This window comes from Oncorhynchus keta, chromosome 37 (genome assembly GCF_023373465.1).
Source record: "Oncorhynchus keta strain PuntledgeMale-10-30-2019 chromosome 37, Oket_V2, whole genome shotgun sequence".
In the NCBI taxonomy this organism is placed as follows: Eukaryota; Metazoa; Chordata; class Actinopteri; order Salmoniformes; family Salmonidae; genus Oncorhynchus; species Oncorhynchus keta.
In genome coordinates this window covers 15883229-15903159 of record NC_068457.1, presented here as the reverse complement: position 1 = coordinate 15903159, position 19931 = coordinate 15883229, and the positions used below count along the sequence as shown (strand labels likewise).

The 19931-nt window shown below is 42.1% G+C and overlaps 1 protein-coding gene across 1 annotated transcript in view; it reads left to right on the top strand.

Moving 5' to 3' along the window:
- Positions 1–8848: 8848 nt before the first annotated feature.
- LOC118375846 (fidgetin-like) overlaps positions 8849–19931 on the top strand; it is a 39105-nt gene continuing 28022 nt past the window's right edge. Inside the window, exons 1-2 of the mRNA XM_052499258.1 lie at positions 8849–9009; positions 9856–9886. Of these exons, the coding sequence (XP_052355218.1) occupies positions 8896–9009; positions 9856–9886 (145 nt within the window). The 5' untranslated portion in view covers positions 8849–8895. The remainder of the gene's footprint in view (positions 9010–9855; positions 9887–19931) is intronic.

The following is a 19931-nucleotide window of genomic DNA, read 5'->3' as shown; positions in this document are numbered from 1 at the left end:
GTCGTCAGGTTGAAATGCAGATAGGATGTCATTATAATTTTTGGGGGCCTAATGATGGTCATTATGTGCCAGCCCTGATTGAATTCCATTTGTTAGTTCCACATTTGAGCCGAGTTGGAATAATTACCATTTAAGTGTCTCCATTAAAATTAATGTAAAATTGTTCATGGCCCAGACGTCTCTGGCTTTTTTGAGACTAACATGTTATTCTTTGATTGAGAACTGTTAAGATGATGTACTTTAGTTTTAGTTATAATATAGAATGAAGGAGAATATGAAATGGACAGGTGGTTTTATGTTGATTTAATTTGAATATATTTAAGTTATTGCAAAGTGTTAAATCAAATATCATATTAATTAATGTAATTTAATCATTAAAGCATACCACATGGAAAACATTAGACTATTTAAAGGTCTGCAATGATGAATTTACTGTGTTAAATGAGGCCTCACCTCCTGGTTACACTAGTGACCATATCCCCCGAGCATCCCGCTAAGGCAGAGGTGTTGCTAACATTTACGATAGCAAATTTCAATTTACAAAAAAAACAGTGACGTTTTCGTCTTGAGCTTCTAGTCATGAAATCTATGCAGCCTACTCAATCACTTTTTATAGCTACTGTTTACAGGCCTCCTGGGACATATACAGCGTTCCTCATTGAGTTCCCTGAATTCCTATCGGACCTTGTAGTCATAGCAGATAATATTCTAATTTTTGGTGACTTTAATATTCACATGGAAAAGTCCACAGACCCACTCCAAAAGGCATTCGGAGCCATCATCGACTCAGTGGGTTTTGTCCAACATGTCTCTGGACCTACTCACTGTCACAGTCATACTCTGGACCTAGTTTTGTCCCATGGAATAAATGTTGTGGATCTTAATGTTTTTCCTCATAATCCTGGACTATCGGACCACCATTTTATTACATTTGCATTGCAACAAATAATCTGCTCAGACCCCAACCAAGGAGCATCAAAAGTCGTGCTATAAATTCTCAGACAACACAAAGATTCCTTGATGCCCTTCCAAGACAAAACCCTTTAACCTTGCGCAATACCTTAGATGCAGTTGCACCCCTAAAAACTAAAATCATTTGTCATAAGAAACTAGCTCCCTGGTATACAGACAAAACCCGAGCTCTGAAGCAAGCTTCCAAAAAATTGGAACGGAAATGGTGCCACACCAAACTGGAAGTCTTCCGACTAGCTTGGAGTGACAGTACCGTGCAGTATCGAAGAGCCCTCACTGCTGCTCGTACATCCAATTTTTCTAACTTAATTGAGGAAAATAAGAACAATCCAAAATGTATTTTTGATACTGACGCAAAGTTAACTAAAAAGCAGCATTCCCCAAGTGAGGATGGCTTTCACTTCAATAGTAATAAATTCATGAACTTCTTTGAGGAAAAGATAATGATTATTGGAAGGCAAATTACGGACTCCTCTTTAAATCTGGGTATTCCTCCAAAGCTCAGTTGTCCTGAGTCTGCACAACTCTGCCAGGACCTAGAATCAAGAGAGACACTCAAGTGTTTTAGTACTATATCTCTTGACACAATTATGAAAATAATCATGGCCTCTAAACCTTCAAGCTTCATACTGGACCCTATTCCAACTAAACTACTGAAAGAGCTGCTTCCTGTGCTTGGCCCTCCTATGTTGAACATAATAAACGGCTCTCTATTCCCCGGATGTGTACCAAACTCACTACAAGTGGCAGTAATAAAGCCTCTCTTGGAAAAGCCAAACATTGACCCAGGAAAAATAAAAAACTATTGGCCTATATCGAATCTTCCATTCCTCTCAAAAATGTTAGAAAAGGCTGTTGCGCAGCAACTCACTGCCTTCCTAAAGACAAACAATGTATACAAAATGCTTCAGTCTGGTTTTAGACCCCATCATAGCACTGAGACTGCACTTGTGAAGGTGGTAAATTGCCTTTTAATGGCATCAGACCGAGGCTCTGCATCTGTCCTCGTGCTTCTAGACCTTAGTGCTGCTTTTGATACCATCGATCACCACATTCTTTTGGAGAGATTGGAAACCCAAATTGGTCTACACGGACAAGTTCTGGCCTGGTTTAGATCTTATCTGTCGGAAAGATATCAGTTTGTCTCTGTGGATGGTTTGTCCTCTGACAAATCAACTGTACATTTCGGTGTTCCTCAAGGTTCAGTTTTAGGATCACTATTGTTTGCACTATATATTTTACCTCTTGGGGATGTCATTCGAAAACGTAATGTTAACTTTCACTGCTATGAGGATGACACACAGCTGTACATTTCAATGAAACATGGTGAAGCCCCAAAATTGCCCTCGCTAGAAGCCTGTGTTTCAGACATAAGGAAGTGGATGGCTGCAAACATTCTACTTTTAAACTCAGACAAAACAGAGATGCTTGTTCTAGGTCCCAAGAAACAAAGATATCTTCTGTTGAATCTGACAATTAATCTTGATGGTTGTAAAGTCGTCGCAAATAAAACTGTGAAGGACCTCGGCGTTACTCTGGACCCTGATCTCTCTTTTGACGAACATATCAAGACTGTTTCAACGACAGCTTTTTTCCATCTACGTAACATTGCAAAAATCAGAAACTTTCTGTCCAAAAATGATGAAGAAAAATTAATTCATGCTTTTGTTTCTTCTAGGTTAGACTACTACAATGCTCTACTTTCCGGCTACCCGGATAAAGCACTAAATAAACTTCAGTTAGTGCTAAATACGGCTGCTAGAATCCTGACTAGAAACAACAAATTTGATCATATTACTCCAGTGCTAGCCTCCCTACACTGGCTTCCTGTTAAGGCAAGGGCTGGTTTCAAGGTTTTACTGCTAACCTACAAAGCATTACATGGGCTTGCTCCTACCTATCTTTCTGATTTGGTCCTGCCGTACATACCTACACGTATGCCACGGTCACAAGACGCAGGCCTCCTAATTGTCCCTAGAATTTCTAAGCAAACAGCTGGAGGCAGGGCTTTCTCCTATAGAGCTCAATTTTTATGGAGCGGTCTGCCTACCCATGTGAGAGACGCAGACTCGGTCTCAACCTTTAAGTCTTTACAGAAGACTCATATCTTCAGTGGGTCATATGATTGAGTGTAGTCTGGCCCAGGAGTGTGAAGGTGAACGGAAAGGCTCTGGAGTAACGAACCACCCTTGCTGTCTCAGCATGGCCGGTCCCCCGCTTTACACTGGGATTCTCTGTCTCTAACCCTATTACAGGGGCTGAGTCACTGGCTCTGTCGCAGCCAGCCGCGACCGGGAGGTCCGAGGGGCGACACACAATTGGCGTAGCGTCATGTAGGGATATCCTTGTCTCATCGCGCACTAGCGACTCCTGTTGCGGGCCGGGCGCAGTGCACGCTAACCAGGTTGCCAGGTGCACGGTGTTTCCTCCGACACATTGGTGCGGCTGGCTTCCGGGTTGCATGCGGCTTGGTTGGGTTGTGTTTCGGAGGACGCATAGCTTTCGACCTTCGTCTCTCCCGAGCCCGTACGGGAGTTGTAGCGATGAGACAAGATAGTAGCTACTAACAATTGGATACCACGAAATTGGGGAGAAATGTAAAACAAAAAAAGAAATAAGGCTGGAACTTAACAAAATGTGGAAAAAGGGAAGTGGTCTGGATACTTTCCCTAATGCCCTGTGTTGACTACACTATGCATGCTTAACAAGTCTGACCTTATCATGTATGGATTAGACTGCAATCTAATTGGCAAACACTTCTCAATGTGATCATCTTTCCACTATGCTCTGAGTGATCCACTGTGCTGTATTGATGCCATGTGCTGTATTATAAATAATCCAATCAACAGCAGCAACGACACTTATTAGCTACCACCTGAAATCTGACTGACACAACATGTCTGCATGTTTATGAAAAGGACATGTTTTGTCTGTCTGGTTTCGCAGGCCTAAAAAGCATGTTTCTATCGTGCAGCAATAACAAACAACAGCATGTATGGTGTCCTTGCCCGCTGCAGCGGGAGTCCTCTCATGAGCCTGTCCACCTGAGTGGATGTAAGTGTGTGTTTGTGTAGCAGGCAGCGTTAACACACACACACACACACACACACACACACACACACACACACACACACACACACACACACACACACACACACACACACACACACACACACACTCCCCTAATACAGCCATTCCCTTGCACATTCACACAGCAGCAGCAGCGGGCGGCCAGCCTACCAATGCACACGGTGAGGGGATTTGGCCAGCACCTACTCAAACAATGACAGATTACCTCGAAAGCCACTTCCACAGCCATTAAGGCAGGACAAATGCAGAAATGCAACTGAACAACTTGGAGTTTTAAGCCAACAGTGGGACTTCCTGGTTATTTGTCAAAGTCACTACTGCTGAGCCGCATGACTGGGTGCACAGGGCGAGTGTGTGGGGCGACTCACGTAGCAGACAGAGGCAAACCAACCAGGCGGGAGAGAGAGCGAGTGTGTGTGTGTGCCTGGAATGTGTGTGTGTGTGGGTGTGTGCGCGCGCGCTCGTGTGTCTCTATGTGTTTGCGCCTCTATAGCCGTGACTCAGTGGGCCCAGTGGCGTTTACAGTAAATCACATTGCCTTTATTGCCAGATTTAGTAGCTTATTCTCAATAGGCTCCGTTCAATCTAAGCTCCGACCCATCAGGGTCTTAGTCTCAGTCCATAAAGGACAGCAGACCACACACCAGCAGAGACACACAGACCTTTCAGCCTGTCTACTCAGTCTATTTACTTCCTGATTCTCTGAACACTAGGCACTATGGAACAGTGACTGGGTTTCATTGTAAATACTCTCATTTTTCTCCCTTAGGATTTCATTGCTTTTTGAGGGTGTTCTTTTTATATCAGTGTTCTCTATTCACTGGGGGTTTCTATGCAATGTAACTGCACTTAATAAGAGACACCAACACAATCTTATTTCACATAGGTACTATTACCAAGGGAACGTATTGTATTGTAGGGAATTTAGAAAGGTGAGATTTTTATGTTAGATTTCAGCTTCATTCAAATTGTCCTTGACATCTTTATTTGTTAATAGGAATGGCAGGTTAAATGTTTGCATAATGATTTATAAATGAGGAATACAATTATATCTGTGATTTGAGGATTATAGACATCAAGGAAAGAAAATAGATTTGTATTCTTAATGTATGTAAAACACATTCTCTCAATTTAAATGTTTGATCTGTGTGACAGTTGATAAAACTACTTTGCCTTTATACAAAGCTGCTTGTTTTGTTTTTAAGGACGAGAAGCATCACAAATTAAGCTTTTTAAGATGTTTTTGGATCCGGCACTTCAGTGGCCCACTAAATAATGCATAATCCAATCATAATATGACACCAGACAATGTTTTTCTTTTCATTTTCAGGATGACTGGGTAAAAAAACAGACATTCCTCCTGTAATTGATGTAAAACAAAAGTACAGCTTGTGGTCTTGAAGTGATGAAGGGTGACATCAAAGTCCTCGGGCGGAGGGACTGTAATCCAGACAGTCACGTGACTAGGAACCCCTTCTCTAACCCCTGTGAGTGTAGGGAAGGAAAAAAGTTGTCAACGTCGAGGGTGTGCATGTGTGTGTGTGCGTCACCAAATGTCACATTGTGTCGACAGTGTGTGTGTGTGTGTGTGTGTGTGTGTGTGGTAGGACGGAAACGAGGAGGGTGGAGCGAATGTCTACTGTGGGTTTAGCATCACTGTACACCCCCTCCTATTCAATTAAGAGCTAAAGCTCATTAGTGGCAGCACCACATCATTACCTCTGAAATGGTTAATGACTTCAAATCCATTTAGATTAATGTAGCAGTAAAATCACGGCTAGGCCTGCTCAAATTCAACAAGGCCATGCTTACACATACAGTATACACACACACACACACACACACAGTCTATCTAGCCTATCCATTACTCTTAAGGAATCATGTTGGTGGTGGCGGACTGAGCTTTCTTGCAAATTCCCTTTCAAATTGGACTTGTGGTTAATTTGAAAACTAAATCCGAATGATAGATGACTTTGGGAGATTCGTACACTAGGTGGTATTTTACCGATTAGTGTCAAATATTTCATGCCATCGTTGAATATTCAGTATCCCCTGAATTGCTGTCTTCACTGCAATTTGCAAATTAGATGCAAATATTCTGCCTACCACAGGAGGGTATTTTATGTGTGGAGACTACACAGTACTTTCTACATCAAGTCTGAAGTACTCTAGGTACTCCACCATTTCCTGCAAAAAAAAATAGTGTAGTTGATCAAACTGAAAGGGACAAAGATATTACGCAAGTAGAGAGAAACCAACACAATTCGGAAGACATTTCGGAGTGTATGTGAAGTGTGGATATTATAGGGGAAGAAAAGGAGACAAATTCCATGTGTCCTGCCTGCTGACACAAGGACAAAAGGCTGGACACAAGGTGTGTGTGTCCTTGCGTGCGTATTTTCATGTATGTGTGTGCACTGTATGTGTATGCATGTGTTTGTGTATTTTTGTGTGTATGCATGTGTGTTTGTATATGTGTGTATTTGTGTGTGTGTGTGAGTGTGTGTTTACACACCCACAGCACCGTCAAGAATCACAGCGTGGCTGTATCTCAGAATGACCTCCAAGCCAGTCGGCAGCTGTGTGGACCTCACAGCCACGTAGGTACACCATCACGGTGGCTGGCACACACAAGGGCGAGCCAAAACCCCCTCCATTCTCAGCCCCCAAACCCTCCTACTGATTCAACCCTCTGTCTCTGTTGCATCACTTTCTATCACCACAGCAATACCACTCCTAGTAGTGTGACTCACATTCAGCTGTGGCCTCTTATCGGCCTCAGTCCAGTTTAGAGTCCAGGTTTCAACAAAATGGGGGGGGACATTCTCTCAATGTGTCAAGTACTTTTTTTGCAACAAAATAAGGGTGAGATTTACTCAGCATGTGAAGAAAATATGCAAATACAGTGAGTGTACAAAACATTAAGAACATCTCCCTAATATTGAGTTGCACCTCGCCTTTTGCCCTCAGAACAGACTCAATTTGTCGGGGCATGGACTCTACAAGGTGTCGAAAACGATCCATGTTGACTCCAATGCTTCCCACAGTTGTGTCAAGTTGGTTGGATGTCCAACTTGACGTAAAACTGTTGAGCGTGAAAAACCCAGCAGCATTGCCGTTCTTGACACACTGAAACCAGTGTATCTGGCACCTACTACCATATCCCATTCAAAGGCACTTAAATATTTTGTCTTGCCCATTCAACCTCTGAATGTCACACATACACAATACATGTCTCAATTGTCTCAAGATCTTTTTCTAACCTGTCTCCTCCCCTTCAGATACACTGAATGAAGTTGATTTTAAAGGTGACATTAATAAGGGATCATAGCTTTCAACTGGATTCACCTGGCCAGTCTATGGCATGGAAAGAGCAGGTGTTCCTAATGTTTTGTACACTCAGTGTAAATTGCACCTCTTACTTTTAGCGTGAAAAATATCTGTATATCTGCTTGTCTGTCGGTCTGTTGGTCTATCTGTTTGCTTGACTGTCTGTTGGTCTGTCTGTCTGCTTGTCTATCTGTCTGTCTATCTGTCTGTCTGCCGGTCTGTCTCACTGTCTGGAGGTATACCTGGGGACCACAAGGTGGTAGACCTACATTGGAACCTGTTTTGGGAGGTGTGATGGGAACTGGAGCACTGGGATTTGGAATAGCTCCATGCTGAACTGATGATGTCCAAATCAGAGGTCCCCGTAAAAGGCCAGTGAAACCCTACAGTATAGAGCCAGCCCTAGCCTGTCAGTCAGCCAGCCAGGCCATGTGTGATCAGGGGCTAAATTGAAGGGGAACAGAGTGGAACAGATGGGAGCATACAGTGGGAATTGAAGCGATTCTCTGTTAAAAATGGTCATCGAAATTGCAACCCCTTTTGGGGACAGTTTTATAGCACTTTAAAAAATAATTCACAATTGAACCTCTTTGTGCGTCTAGGTGTGTGTGCGCGTGCACACTCACACATGCGCGCCTGTGCAAGTTTGTGTGCGTTGTGCATGTGCGTGTGTGCCGTGCGTGCGCGCGCACGTGTGCACTCAGTGTCGTCAACTGTTCTCTTGTTACTACTTGTTACTGTGAGCACTGAAGACCATCTCACTATTTTTTAAATGAACGTAATTCCCTTTATTTCAACTGTATACAAATCAAATTCCTCTCTCTTATTTGATTGTGTAAATAAATAAAAGATATCAGCCATGATAATTGGGATGTTTCAATTGAGCCTTTATTTGACACACTGAACTTCATCTGACAGTTGTTCCATCTTTGATGTCTTGTTTAAATGTGATCTCCCTACTGATGCTCTGATTGTGTGTTAACTGGGACAGCTCAGCTCTAATTAGGACTCAGATAGATAATTCTACATTGGTGCTATAATTATCATTGGGTGTGAGCGCGCGTGTGTCACACAGCAATCACACATGCACACGATAGGCTACATTCCCAGATTGTTCTCTAAATATGGGACAATGGTTATTGATTTCTTATTTTCAATTGTTATTTTTTATCAGCACGCTATTATAAATTAGACATAGATTAAAAGTATCTGCTTAGACAGATCCAATCTCATAGCCTACAATAGTCTACTGTAGCTTTTACTTGAACACAATCACGAGCTTCTGCTTATTTCCCAATACAATGCCGCCTCGATGTCTATTGGTATAACAAGATAATAACCTTGCATAATTACCCCTTTACGCGGGACTTTGAATTTCTGGTCTTTGCAGCTAGACGCATGCGCAATGCAAGGCATACTGGTCAGTCTCCGAAGCAGCTGTTTTAGGGTTTGAAATTCCAACATGGCAGTGGCTGTGGTCAGTGTTGCCTGCGCTAACTTGGAATGGTTTTAAATCGCAGGCAGCCTCGCTTAACCCACCGCACACTCATTCATCAGCAAGCTCTACCGTGGATCGATGTTGCTCTAACCCCAGAGGTCGACCTGTCGCACATACAGGTAAGCCTTTGCAGAACTAGTTTCCGCAATTAAAGTAGCCGATATTAGGCGAGTCTTGCCTTAGCAAGGAACCCAAGCGCTTTATCCGTAAAGACACCACCACCCTCCGAGACGCAATGGATTTAACGGGATTTAAGCATTCACAGTTAAAAACAAGTTTTAGTGGTTTTGCAAATCATTTATCAACGAGTTTGTTCGTTTTAGAATTGTAAAGTAGCGCATTTGCGTTTTGGATTAGTGGCGTTTAAAACCGCATGGGTATGTTGTGTTCTAATTTAGGCGATCCAAGGGCTATTGCTCGGTTCGAATGACAGTGCATGGGGGGGTTGATTTGAATTGTTTCAAAGTAGCCAACTTTTATACATGCACACGGTGATTACAACAAGTATCCATCCATATGCATCTTATCGTTCGCATGAGCGGATGCAATATCACAGTCCTTATGACACCCTATCTATTGTTAAAGCACGAGAGTAGCCTATGCTAGAGCTTGTGTATTTTTATTAGGCGAGAGCGAATTCACCACATGTAACTTTCTCGATAACATAATAACAGTAATCAATGCGCAAATGATCTGGTGTGAACCAAGTGGGTGCACCATCATATGAATTGCCCCCCTCTCTCTACAGTGCTATCCAACAGCGTTTTGCTGCCAGGGTCCACTTTCCCTGTAATAGTATGCATGTAGGTTAGATGAGTATTGAGTAGCCCTGACTAGAAGGACTCACGTTAAACTGAAATGTGAGAGTGGAGAGTATTGCTTCTTATGTAAAACAACCTTTGGAATTCCTCCTCGTCCAAATTCCAATTCCAATGCTCTCCCCTCTTCTTCCCCGTTATTCGCAGCGAGACATGATCAGTAGCAGCAGCGTCTATGGTAGGTTATTTTTTTCCTAATCTTTCATTTGATGAACTGTTGTTGTTATGTATTAAATTGTGGTTGTTTTGACCGTGCTTGTTTTCAAGCATGCGTTTTGTGTCAGTTTCTTTAAAACAATGTCAGGAAATATTATTGATGTACGATGAGATATGTTGCATGCGTGTACATTGTTTTGTGAGAGTTTAGCAAGGTAGGCCTACATGTTGATTTTTCCACGCTATTAGGTCTATCATCCTCAGGCTTGTGTCCAAGTTAAAACGATTAAAATATCAAAATGATTTTGCATCATACTCCATCTTGGCCGAATTGTTGCCACTCTCGGAAAACAAATGATTACTGTAGTATACCTAATGGAATATGCCTCGCATCAGATGGTCGCCGTGAATGCAAACGGACCCTTGACGTCTGTCTGTCTGTGCTGGTTTTGAATGCACATCACTATGACGCCGATATGTTTTCTGAATTGCTGCACCCAGAACCCCTTTCACACGCTGTGCTTGGGCAATAGTAGGCTAACAGGAATGTCTCCCAGGTCCACTTGTTATGTAGGCTATATTCAGAATATATTAGTCTGCTTAAATTATGACTACTATAGCGGTGCACGTGTTATACTAATCTTCAAACGTTGTTATTATGGATACACTACTAGTAAATGAGTATAATCAAATTATTAGGAGAATAGACTGTAAGGTTAGCTTTTGTTAGTCTCAGGTGTGGCAAACAATCTGTAATGTAATCACAATATATCAGTCATTTATCAGTCATTTGTTTTAATAGAATGTTTCTTGTACCATAAACCTACCCTACAAATAAGAATTATAGATAGTAATTTTTTATTAACCTCACCAGAAATGACAAACGTCAGTTTTAAGCAGCTATTAATAACACATTAAGAGGTCATCTTTGTCACCATTAGGCCTTTATCAACATGAAACACTGAAATATATAGCCTAGTTAGGCTATTAGACACATATTTCAAATGGATAAAATACCATTGAGATATTTTGCATCAAAACCAAAATATCCCGAATGAGCATGACAATAATTCCACTTTGTCCTGAATATGTGATTGTAGAAGATTTCGGCCGTATCCCATTTCTGGACTGGCTTTGTGACGTTGATCCGTATGCATCGTACAAACTGTAATGTGAGGTGTGCGATTCAAAAGGGACAAGGAATGAACTTTTTTGAGGTCACCAAAAAAGAGTGTTTGTTCTTTAGATAATGTAGTGGAACAGTCATCACAAGGTTGGCCAGACAGAATGTTATGCACCAAGTCTAATTTTGTATTTCTCTGTGTGTTCCGAGAAATAACAAATAAGGACTTAGCCTACTTTGTTCAACATCAACATTTTGTTAATTTGTCATGTTCATTTGTCACTGTTTTCACTTGTTGTTTTTTACCTTTAGTATAGAGATGAATGTTAATATTAGCCTCTCTCTCTCTCTCTCTCTCTCTCTCTCTGCCTCTCTCTCTCTCTCTCTGTCTCTCTCTCTCTGTCTCTCTCTCTCTCTCTCTGTCTCTCTCTGTCTCTCTCTCTCTCTCTGTCTCTCTCTCTCTGTCTCTCTCTCTCTCTCTGTCTCTCTCTCTCTCTCTCTCTCTCTCTCTCTCTCTCTGTCTCTCTCTCTCTCTCTGTCTCTCTCTCTCTCTCTGTCTCTCTCTCTCTCTCTTCTCTCTCTCTCTCTCTCTCTCTGTCTCTCTCTCTCTCTCTCTCTACCTCTCTCTGTCTCTCTCTCTCTCTCTCTCTCTCTCTCTCTCTCTCTCTCTCTCTCTCTCTCTCTCTCTCTCTCTCTCTCTCTCTCTCTCTCTCTCTCTCTCTCTCTCTCTCTCTCTCTCTCTCTCTCTCTCTCTCTCTCTCTCTCTCTCTCTCTCTCTCTCTCTCTCTCTCTCTCTCTCTCTCTCTCTACCTCTCTCTCTCTCTCTCTCTCTCTCTCTCTGTCTCTCTCTCTCTCTCTCTCTCTCTCTCTCTCTCTCTCTCTCTCTCTCTCTCTCTCTCTCTGTCTCTCTCTCTCTCTCTCTCTCTCTCTCTCTCTCTCTCTCTCTCTCTCTCTGTCTCTCTCTCTCTCTCTCTGTCTCTCTCTCTACCTCTCTCTCTCTCTCTTTCTCTCTCTCTCTCTCTCTCTCTCTCTCTCTCTCTCTCTCTCTCTCTGTCTCTCTCTCTCTCTGTCTCTCTCTCTCTCTCTCTCTCTCTCTCTCTGAAACGCACCACAGCTCGTGGTCACATATGTCGATTGATTATCCATTTCCACCCCCTTACTTTACTAATTCGTTAATTTAATGTAAATCCACTGTATATTTGCTGAATGATAGAATAGATGAGTTTTCATTTGATTAGCCCACATAATGCAGCTTGTTATAGTGTAGGCTAATACAGCCAAGAACTTCTCTGGAATGAAGATGAAGACTGTTTCAGATGAAGATATTTCCACTGCATTGTAAAAATGTCCCCTTGCTATAGTGCTGTTGCTTGATTCATTCTCAAATGTATTTTGCTTGATTTATACAGTACATCTGTATTCTGTTTTCCATTCTATTACGCACACCATGGAGCCTGTTTGCAAATCCAAATATCTCCGTTTGGGCCCCTACAGATGAGTGATCTCTTGTCGCATAAGTCAAGGCAAAAGCCCGTGTGAACATTAAACACGATTTATTCCTTAAAAAAAAAAATCAGGACAACTATCTGTACTGATATTTACTGGATTTAATTTGGTTATTTCCTAAATAAGGAAGTTGACGTTCTACGTCATTTAGTGTAGTGATGGATAGCTGGTATGCACCGAGTAGTCTCTTAGTGGTGTTTCTACCCGGTGGTTCTCCTGATAAATTGATAGAGAGAGGGAAGTTGTGGAGGCTACAGGCACAGAGAGTGACTTATACCCTGTGTCATTTATACTGGCTGTTGCTGATGTAATGAGAGTTGTGTGTGTGTGGGACGGGGGTGGGGGGGTGGAGTGTGTGGGTGTGTTGGATGTATGTGTGTGCATGTGTGGGTGTGTTGGATGTATGTGTGTGCATGTGTGCATTCACTCTCACATAGTATTATCATGTTGTACTAAAGATCTAAACACTAAAGATCACTATCCACTACACATCCCTACTATATTAGAAACTGAAACTGACAGCACCAATGATTCCCCTCATTATGTACATATTGTCTCATTTTATGTCTTTGTCAGAAGCGCCGTAATAGTTGCTCAAAGAGATAATGAAGGGGAAAGTAGAGATATTAGAGAGGGTTCAAGAAAACGGTCTTCACAAACAGAGACACTAATATATAACAGTCTCCTCGCGATTACTTTGTTTATCTAGCTAGTGATTTTCCCTCTGACTCAGAGTGAATACAGAGAGCGGTTTGGCGTTAAGGCTGGCTGGACTATTCCCTGTGGGAATAAAGACAGGAATTAGCCTGACAGTTTCTATCCGTCTGTAATGTTTACCATTAAAGAAGCCCTCTCTCTTATTAACGTTCCAAAATGACTCCCTTGCATATACTGAACCCTGGGGAATTACTGCTCAGGAAGATGTATGTAGATGGATTCCTTGTAATGTTAAAGAAAGAGACACTTGTCAGACGCTCTCTCTCTCTCTCTCTCTCTCTCTCTCTCTCTCTCTCTCTCTCTCTCTCGCAAATATCAGTGGACTTCTCTCTTCTGCAGCTCCTGACAAAGGCCGGCTTCAAATGAGATCTAGGCAGGGTTGTCATCTTTTAGCAAATATGTTAAGTGTTGTCTTTTGTGCTCTCCCCGTTTCAGCGAGCGAGGAATGACCCCAAGGGAGCCTGGCTCATGCAAATCTCCCTCTCTCTCTCTCTCTCTCTCTCTCTCTCTCTCTCTCTCTCTCTCTCTCTCTCTCTCTCTCTATCTCTCTCTCTCTCTCTCCAAAAACTAGTCCCTGGACTTGTGGCAGCTGGCTATGTTGTCTTTGTGCGTGTCTCTCTGTGTGTGCTGACAACCCTCTCAGTGATCTAAGTTAGAGAGGCACACTGCGCTGGAAACGGGAGGCAGCTGTCTGTTGCTATACTGTCTGTGAGACGAGGAAGCATTCGTTCTGCTGCTGCAAAGATGAACGGCCACCAATCCGTAAATCCTTGACATCCAGCCTGCCCCTCCTCGCTCTCCTCCTGCACCCCCTCCTCGTCTTCCTCCTCCTTCATTTCTTTTGGATCAGTCTGTCAGCTCTGGCTGTCTGTTTAGATGTTTTTGTGTGTTTGGTGTTCCTCTGACTGACAGTGTATGGGCAAAGGCATTCTTTTGGGAAGTATGATAGTCCCAAAGACAAACGCCTAAATCCTTCCTCGAGCCATTTGAACGGTGATCTGTTTGTTCTTCCCCTCTGCCATCATACTGTTATCATTCTGAGTGCTGACAGCCCTGTGTCTTGTGGGGGTTTAGGAGAGAAAGAGGCCTCCTGATGTACAGTATCTGGTTTAGTACAGTAATACTTGTTACTGTATCTGGTCTAGGAGCATATATACAGTACAGTGCCCTCAGAAAGTATTCACACCCCTTTACTTTTTCTACATTTTGTTGTGTTACAGCCTGAATTTAAAATTAATTCAATTTAGATTTGTTGTCACTGGCCCACACACAATACCCCATTATGTCAAAATGGAATTATGTTTTTTGACATTTTTACAAATTAATAAAAAAATTGAAAGCTATAATGACTTGAGTAAATAAGTATTCAACCCCCTTTCTATGGCAAGTCTAAATAAGTAAATAAGGAGTAAAAATAAGGAGTAAAAAAAATAAGGAGTAAAAATGTGCTTAATAAGTCACATAATAAAACAAGCACACATTTGATACACACCTTGGATGGTGTATCAATATACCCAGTCACTACAAAGGTACAGGTGTCCTTCCTAACTCAGTTGCCGGAGAGGAAGGAAACTGCTCAGGAATTTCACCATGAGGTGACTTGAAAAAAGTTACAGAGTTTAATATCTGTTATAGGAGAAAACTGAGGATGGATCAAAAACATTGTATTTACTCAACAACACTAACCTAACTGAGGATGGATCAAAAACATTGTATTTACTCAACAACACTAACCAAACTGACAGAGGGAAAAGAAGGAAGCATGTACAGAATAATAATATTCCAAAACATGTATCCTGTTTGCAATAAGGCACTAAAGTAATGCTGCATAAAATGTGTCAAAGCAATTAATTTTGTGTGTTAATACAACACATTACTGAGTACCACTCTCCATATTTTCAAGCATAGTGGTGGCTGTATCATGTTATGGGTATGCTTGTAATCGTTAAGGACTGGGGAGTTTTTCAGGATAAAAAATAAATAGAATTGAGCTAAGCACAGGCAAAATCCTAGATGAAAACCTGATTCAGTCTGCTTTCCACCAGACATTGAGAGAAGAATTCACCTTTCAGAAGGACAATAACCTAAAACACATGACCAAATCTACACTGGAGTTGCTTACCAAGATAACAGTGGATGTTCCTGAGTGTCCAAGTTACAGTTTTGACTTAAATCTACTTGAAAATGTATTGCAAGAGCTACAAATTATTGTCTAGCAATGACCAACAACCAATTTGACAGAGCTTAATGAATTTTTAAAAGAATAATGGGCAAATGTTGCACAATCCAGGCGTGCAAAGCTCTTAGAGACGAAACCAGAAAGAGTCACAGCTGTAATCTTTGCAGGTGCTTCTACAAATTATAGACTCAGGGGTGTGAACACTTATGTAAATCAGACATGAATGTATTTCATTTTCAATACATTTGCAAAAAATGTCTAAAAACATGTTTTCACTTTGTCATTATGGGGTATTGTGTATACATGAAAAATAAATAAATGTAATACATTTTGAATTCAAGCTGTTACACAACGGAATGTGGAACAGTGTAAGTCAAGAGGTATGAATACTTTCTGAAGGCACAGTACTTTAGGTACCACCATATACCCAGTAATAAGGGGAGGGATATCTTTTTTGTATGTGTGGATGTTTTCATTATGGTGACGATAATCTGCACTTTGTATTCATTAGCCTATTTAGTATTTTGAGTATGCTATTTTAAGTGGGCCCCATTATTGTAAAATCTATTGTTTTAATTTTTTAAAATGTAAAATACTTTCCCCACCATTCAACATTACAAGTGGGTTTCGGGGAGTTTTTTTTCTGACGTTGTAATTGGTACAGAAAGACAAGTGTGAGAGCTCAGGTGTGTGTTGAGATTTGTGGTAGTAAATTAGTAGACAAGTAAAGGGATCAGAATGGGGCCTGGAAGGAGAAGCAGTGTCAGACAACAGTCCACTAGTGACCATCCACCGTTTAAAACACTTTTACCCATCATGCAATTATACTCATCTGTGAACACTGAGACAGACAGCACACATCTCAGGAACATCGCACTGTTTCTTCATCCAGAGTTCAGCTAAATTCACCTTGGTGTGAATACAGGAATTAAAAGAATATCTTCCCTGTGCTTGGCAAGTGCTCAAAGTGTTTGAAGTTCCCCTGTTTTTTATGTCATGCATTTTCATAGGTTTAATCAAATCGAAGCTATGGATTTTTCCCCTCCTTTTTTCACTGCCCATCCAGAATTTTAATCAGTCATTTCTCACCCCGCGTGGCTTCTCTCCTGCTCAATCTCTCCATACTACCCATGGCTAAGATTCTCCTGGATATTAACACATTCTACCGAGATGATGGGAAAAGTTAAATATGCTAAAGACTTATTAAAGCTAACGTTCTGCTACCGGATATTCGACTTCGTTAGATCCACTATAGACCACGGCTTATCCTGTACATTGTATTTTCAAATGAGACCTTCGATGGTTCTAAGTAAGTTATTGATATGGACATCTGAGTTAAACGGTGCGTTGATATGCGAAGCGGCCTCGCGTTCATTTGCCTGATGAGGGAACCAGTTATTAAACGATGACTGCTTGTTCCAGGGCTGCTGGGGGGGAGAGAAAAAGACAGCAGCAGAGAGAGAGAGAGAGAGAGAGAGAGAATTGAGTCATCTCTCATCTGCCTGTGATCTGATCCTATATCTTACTCTGTGCGTCTCGGCTGGTGTACAGCTTGATTAGGCAGACGATCATTGGAGAATCGCGCAATCTCTCTCTCTCTCTCTTTCTCTTGTCAGCCGCGGTCAAGTAAGTCCCTGCCTGGCATATTCATTCACCCAGCCCCTCTCTCCGCAGAGCTGTGTGTGTGTGTGTGTGTGTGTCTGACAGCTTGGCAGGCTGCCAGGGGGTGGCACAAAGGACCTTGAGTGGCTGGGCTGGGTGTGTTATGTGTGTGTGTGTGCGGCACGGCCAGCACGGCAGCCTGTGGCCTGTCTCCGGGAGGGAGGGGAGAGAAACAGACAGCGAGGACGGAGGAGAGTAGTGTTTTGTAAAGTGGCGCGTCCAGCAGAAGCGTGTGCATAATCAGGTTGATCTGCGGGGGACCTGTGGAGAAGGGTGTGTGTCTGTGTGTGGCAATGTGTATGCAAGCATGTTTTTGTCTTGTGTGTGCTTGCTAATTTGTGTGTTAGAGTCTCTATCAGTTTTTGTGTGTTTGTGTCGGGTGCGGGTCTGGCTGTGTTTGAGGATGTAGACTCTGCTAAGGATGGTACTGTATGCGCTGGGTAATGAGATGCAGCTCCGAGCTCCTCAACCTGGTTTCATACATTATCCATATAGGCAGATACACGCGTGGTATTGACTTTAGAGTGGGTGCCCATCAGTCGTGGGAGTTGTTTTGGGTCAAAGAGGAAGATTTGTTTTTCAAACCCAACCGATGCAATTGCTTCCATTATTTTCAGAAGGTTTTGTTTTTGACATGTAGAAACTATATCCTCTTGTACTTGTAACTCACCACTCGCTTGTTTTAGTCTTATTAGATAGAAAACATGCAAAAATCAGTGTGTGTGTGTGTGTGTGTGTGTTCTTCTTGTATGTGTTTCTGTTCTTAGAGTGTGTATGGCAAAAGAACCTCATCACATTTAGACAGAGTGTTGAATTGAGAGACTTGGCCAACTTCCACCCTCCACCCGGTCCACACATTAATCCTGTTCTCCACACTCCTCCGGGCCAATGAGAACCCTGGGGGGTCTCAATGACATGATTACTAATGTGTGCTTTGGAATAAAGACTGCCGTTGTGTCCTGCAAAGCTCATAAACCACTGTATGATTTGTCCATTGTTGTCAAATCACTTTGCTTTCGCCAGGAACTAGGCATTTCACTGAGGGCTTAATGCTTTTCAGACCGTCAGCGACGTATTCGAGTTCCTCTTTTGTTACTTTGGCCGGGAAACTGCCAAGACCGCTGCGCTGAATATTGTTGTCAGGATAGAAAAGGGGGGTTTTGCCAGCAGAGTCCATTGAGCAGACTAAATGGACCATTCATATTTAAGAAGAATTACCGAGGCGCCATATTGTTGGCGCAACAAGGCTAAACGCTCTCCAACAAGGGTGAGATTGTGCGTATTTTGACGAGTTGTGAAAGTGTAGAAAGCATGGGTCCTTAAAAAAGTTTCAAAAAGGACTGCGGTGGGCCGTATGAATGGAATTAAATCATTGTTGCAATATTACGAAAAGTGGTGTGAGTATTTTGAAAGTGGTAGTAGATAGGGCTGGTAATTGGCAGGGACCTCACGGTACAATATTATCACCATACTTAGGTGTCGATACAATATGTATTGTGATTCTCACGATTCTATATGTATTGCGATTCGAAGATGGAGAACAAGCTATGAAAGGAAAATACTGGAGTTTTAGTGCAGGTACAGCCAACTAGCGCAAAAATAATATTGTAGTTTTGTCAAAACGGTACGATGCGAATTATCTTCAAAAATAATATCCCGATATGTAACTGTATCGATCCCCCCTCCCCCCCCATCACTAACTGGTATCTGTAGATTTATCTCAGGGTCGAACACATTTGTCATTTTAGAGACGGCTAGAGGTGATAGTTTTATGGTTGTACTTCAAAGCACCATATTAAATACACAATGTATTGTTAAGAAAGCAAAAGTTTCACTTACTGTTCTCCAGAATGGGTTTTATTGAAGCTCGTGATACTGCAACATTTCAACTGACCCATATTTGTCCTGTGCCAGTGTCAGTTATCCCTCTCTTCCCATAAATTTTGCAATGTAACCCAGTTATTTGCTACAGACACCTTTCCCCCAGCATTCTCCACTAATAATTCTAATAGCAGAATATTCTTAACAACAGACACAACCTTTAGAATGTACTACCCAGCCCAACACATTTTGATTCCAAGAACGTTGTAGGAAAACCAAAGGAGAACCATTAGGGAATGTTACGGGAATGCTCTGTGCTAGCTGGGTACAGTACCGCACCCTTTCATTTGTTCTGTAAGCACTAGAATCTCTGCTCCCTTGGAAAGGAAGTCCAGTCCTGTTTACAGTACGGTATTAGCTCGCTAGGCTATCCCTTAGCATAGTGTCATCTAGTCTAGGGCCTTTATGTCACCCTGGCCATGCATTCACCCGGGTATTAATCACCACTGTGGATCTGCGTATTAGAGGATTATCAAATGTATTGTTTGGCTGCCTGGGACTGTAATGGGTGTTTAATTACTCAATAAAAGCGCTTTTATGGATTCCAGTCCTCCCGTGTATCGAGCAAATGGTATTGATCTGGCTCTCCGCTGCAACATGATCGCCTGTGAAGGAGAATTAGAGCTGCCCGCCTGCCTGCCGATGGGCCTGCTCGTTCATTAGTAGCACATTACATACAGGGTTGGTTCAGACATAAGTTTGGTAGATCAGGGTCTAGACAAGACAAACAGTTAGCTTCTGTACCTTAAACGTGTAGCTTTCCTGATAGTACACTTTTTCCAGAAGTTAGTCTGATTTCAATAGTATCATTATGAATATGGTTATGTGGTGTTCTGTTAGCACAATTAAGACTCTCTCCTATGACTTGCTATAGTCTAGCTGAGATATAGAGTTAAGCTCTGAGATGTCTACCTGCTAAACAGCTTGTTTCTGTAATCTGTATGCCCATTGTGGTCTCCCAGGCACAATGCTCATAATGCCGTATTTCTCCAGCCCTCC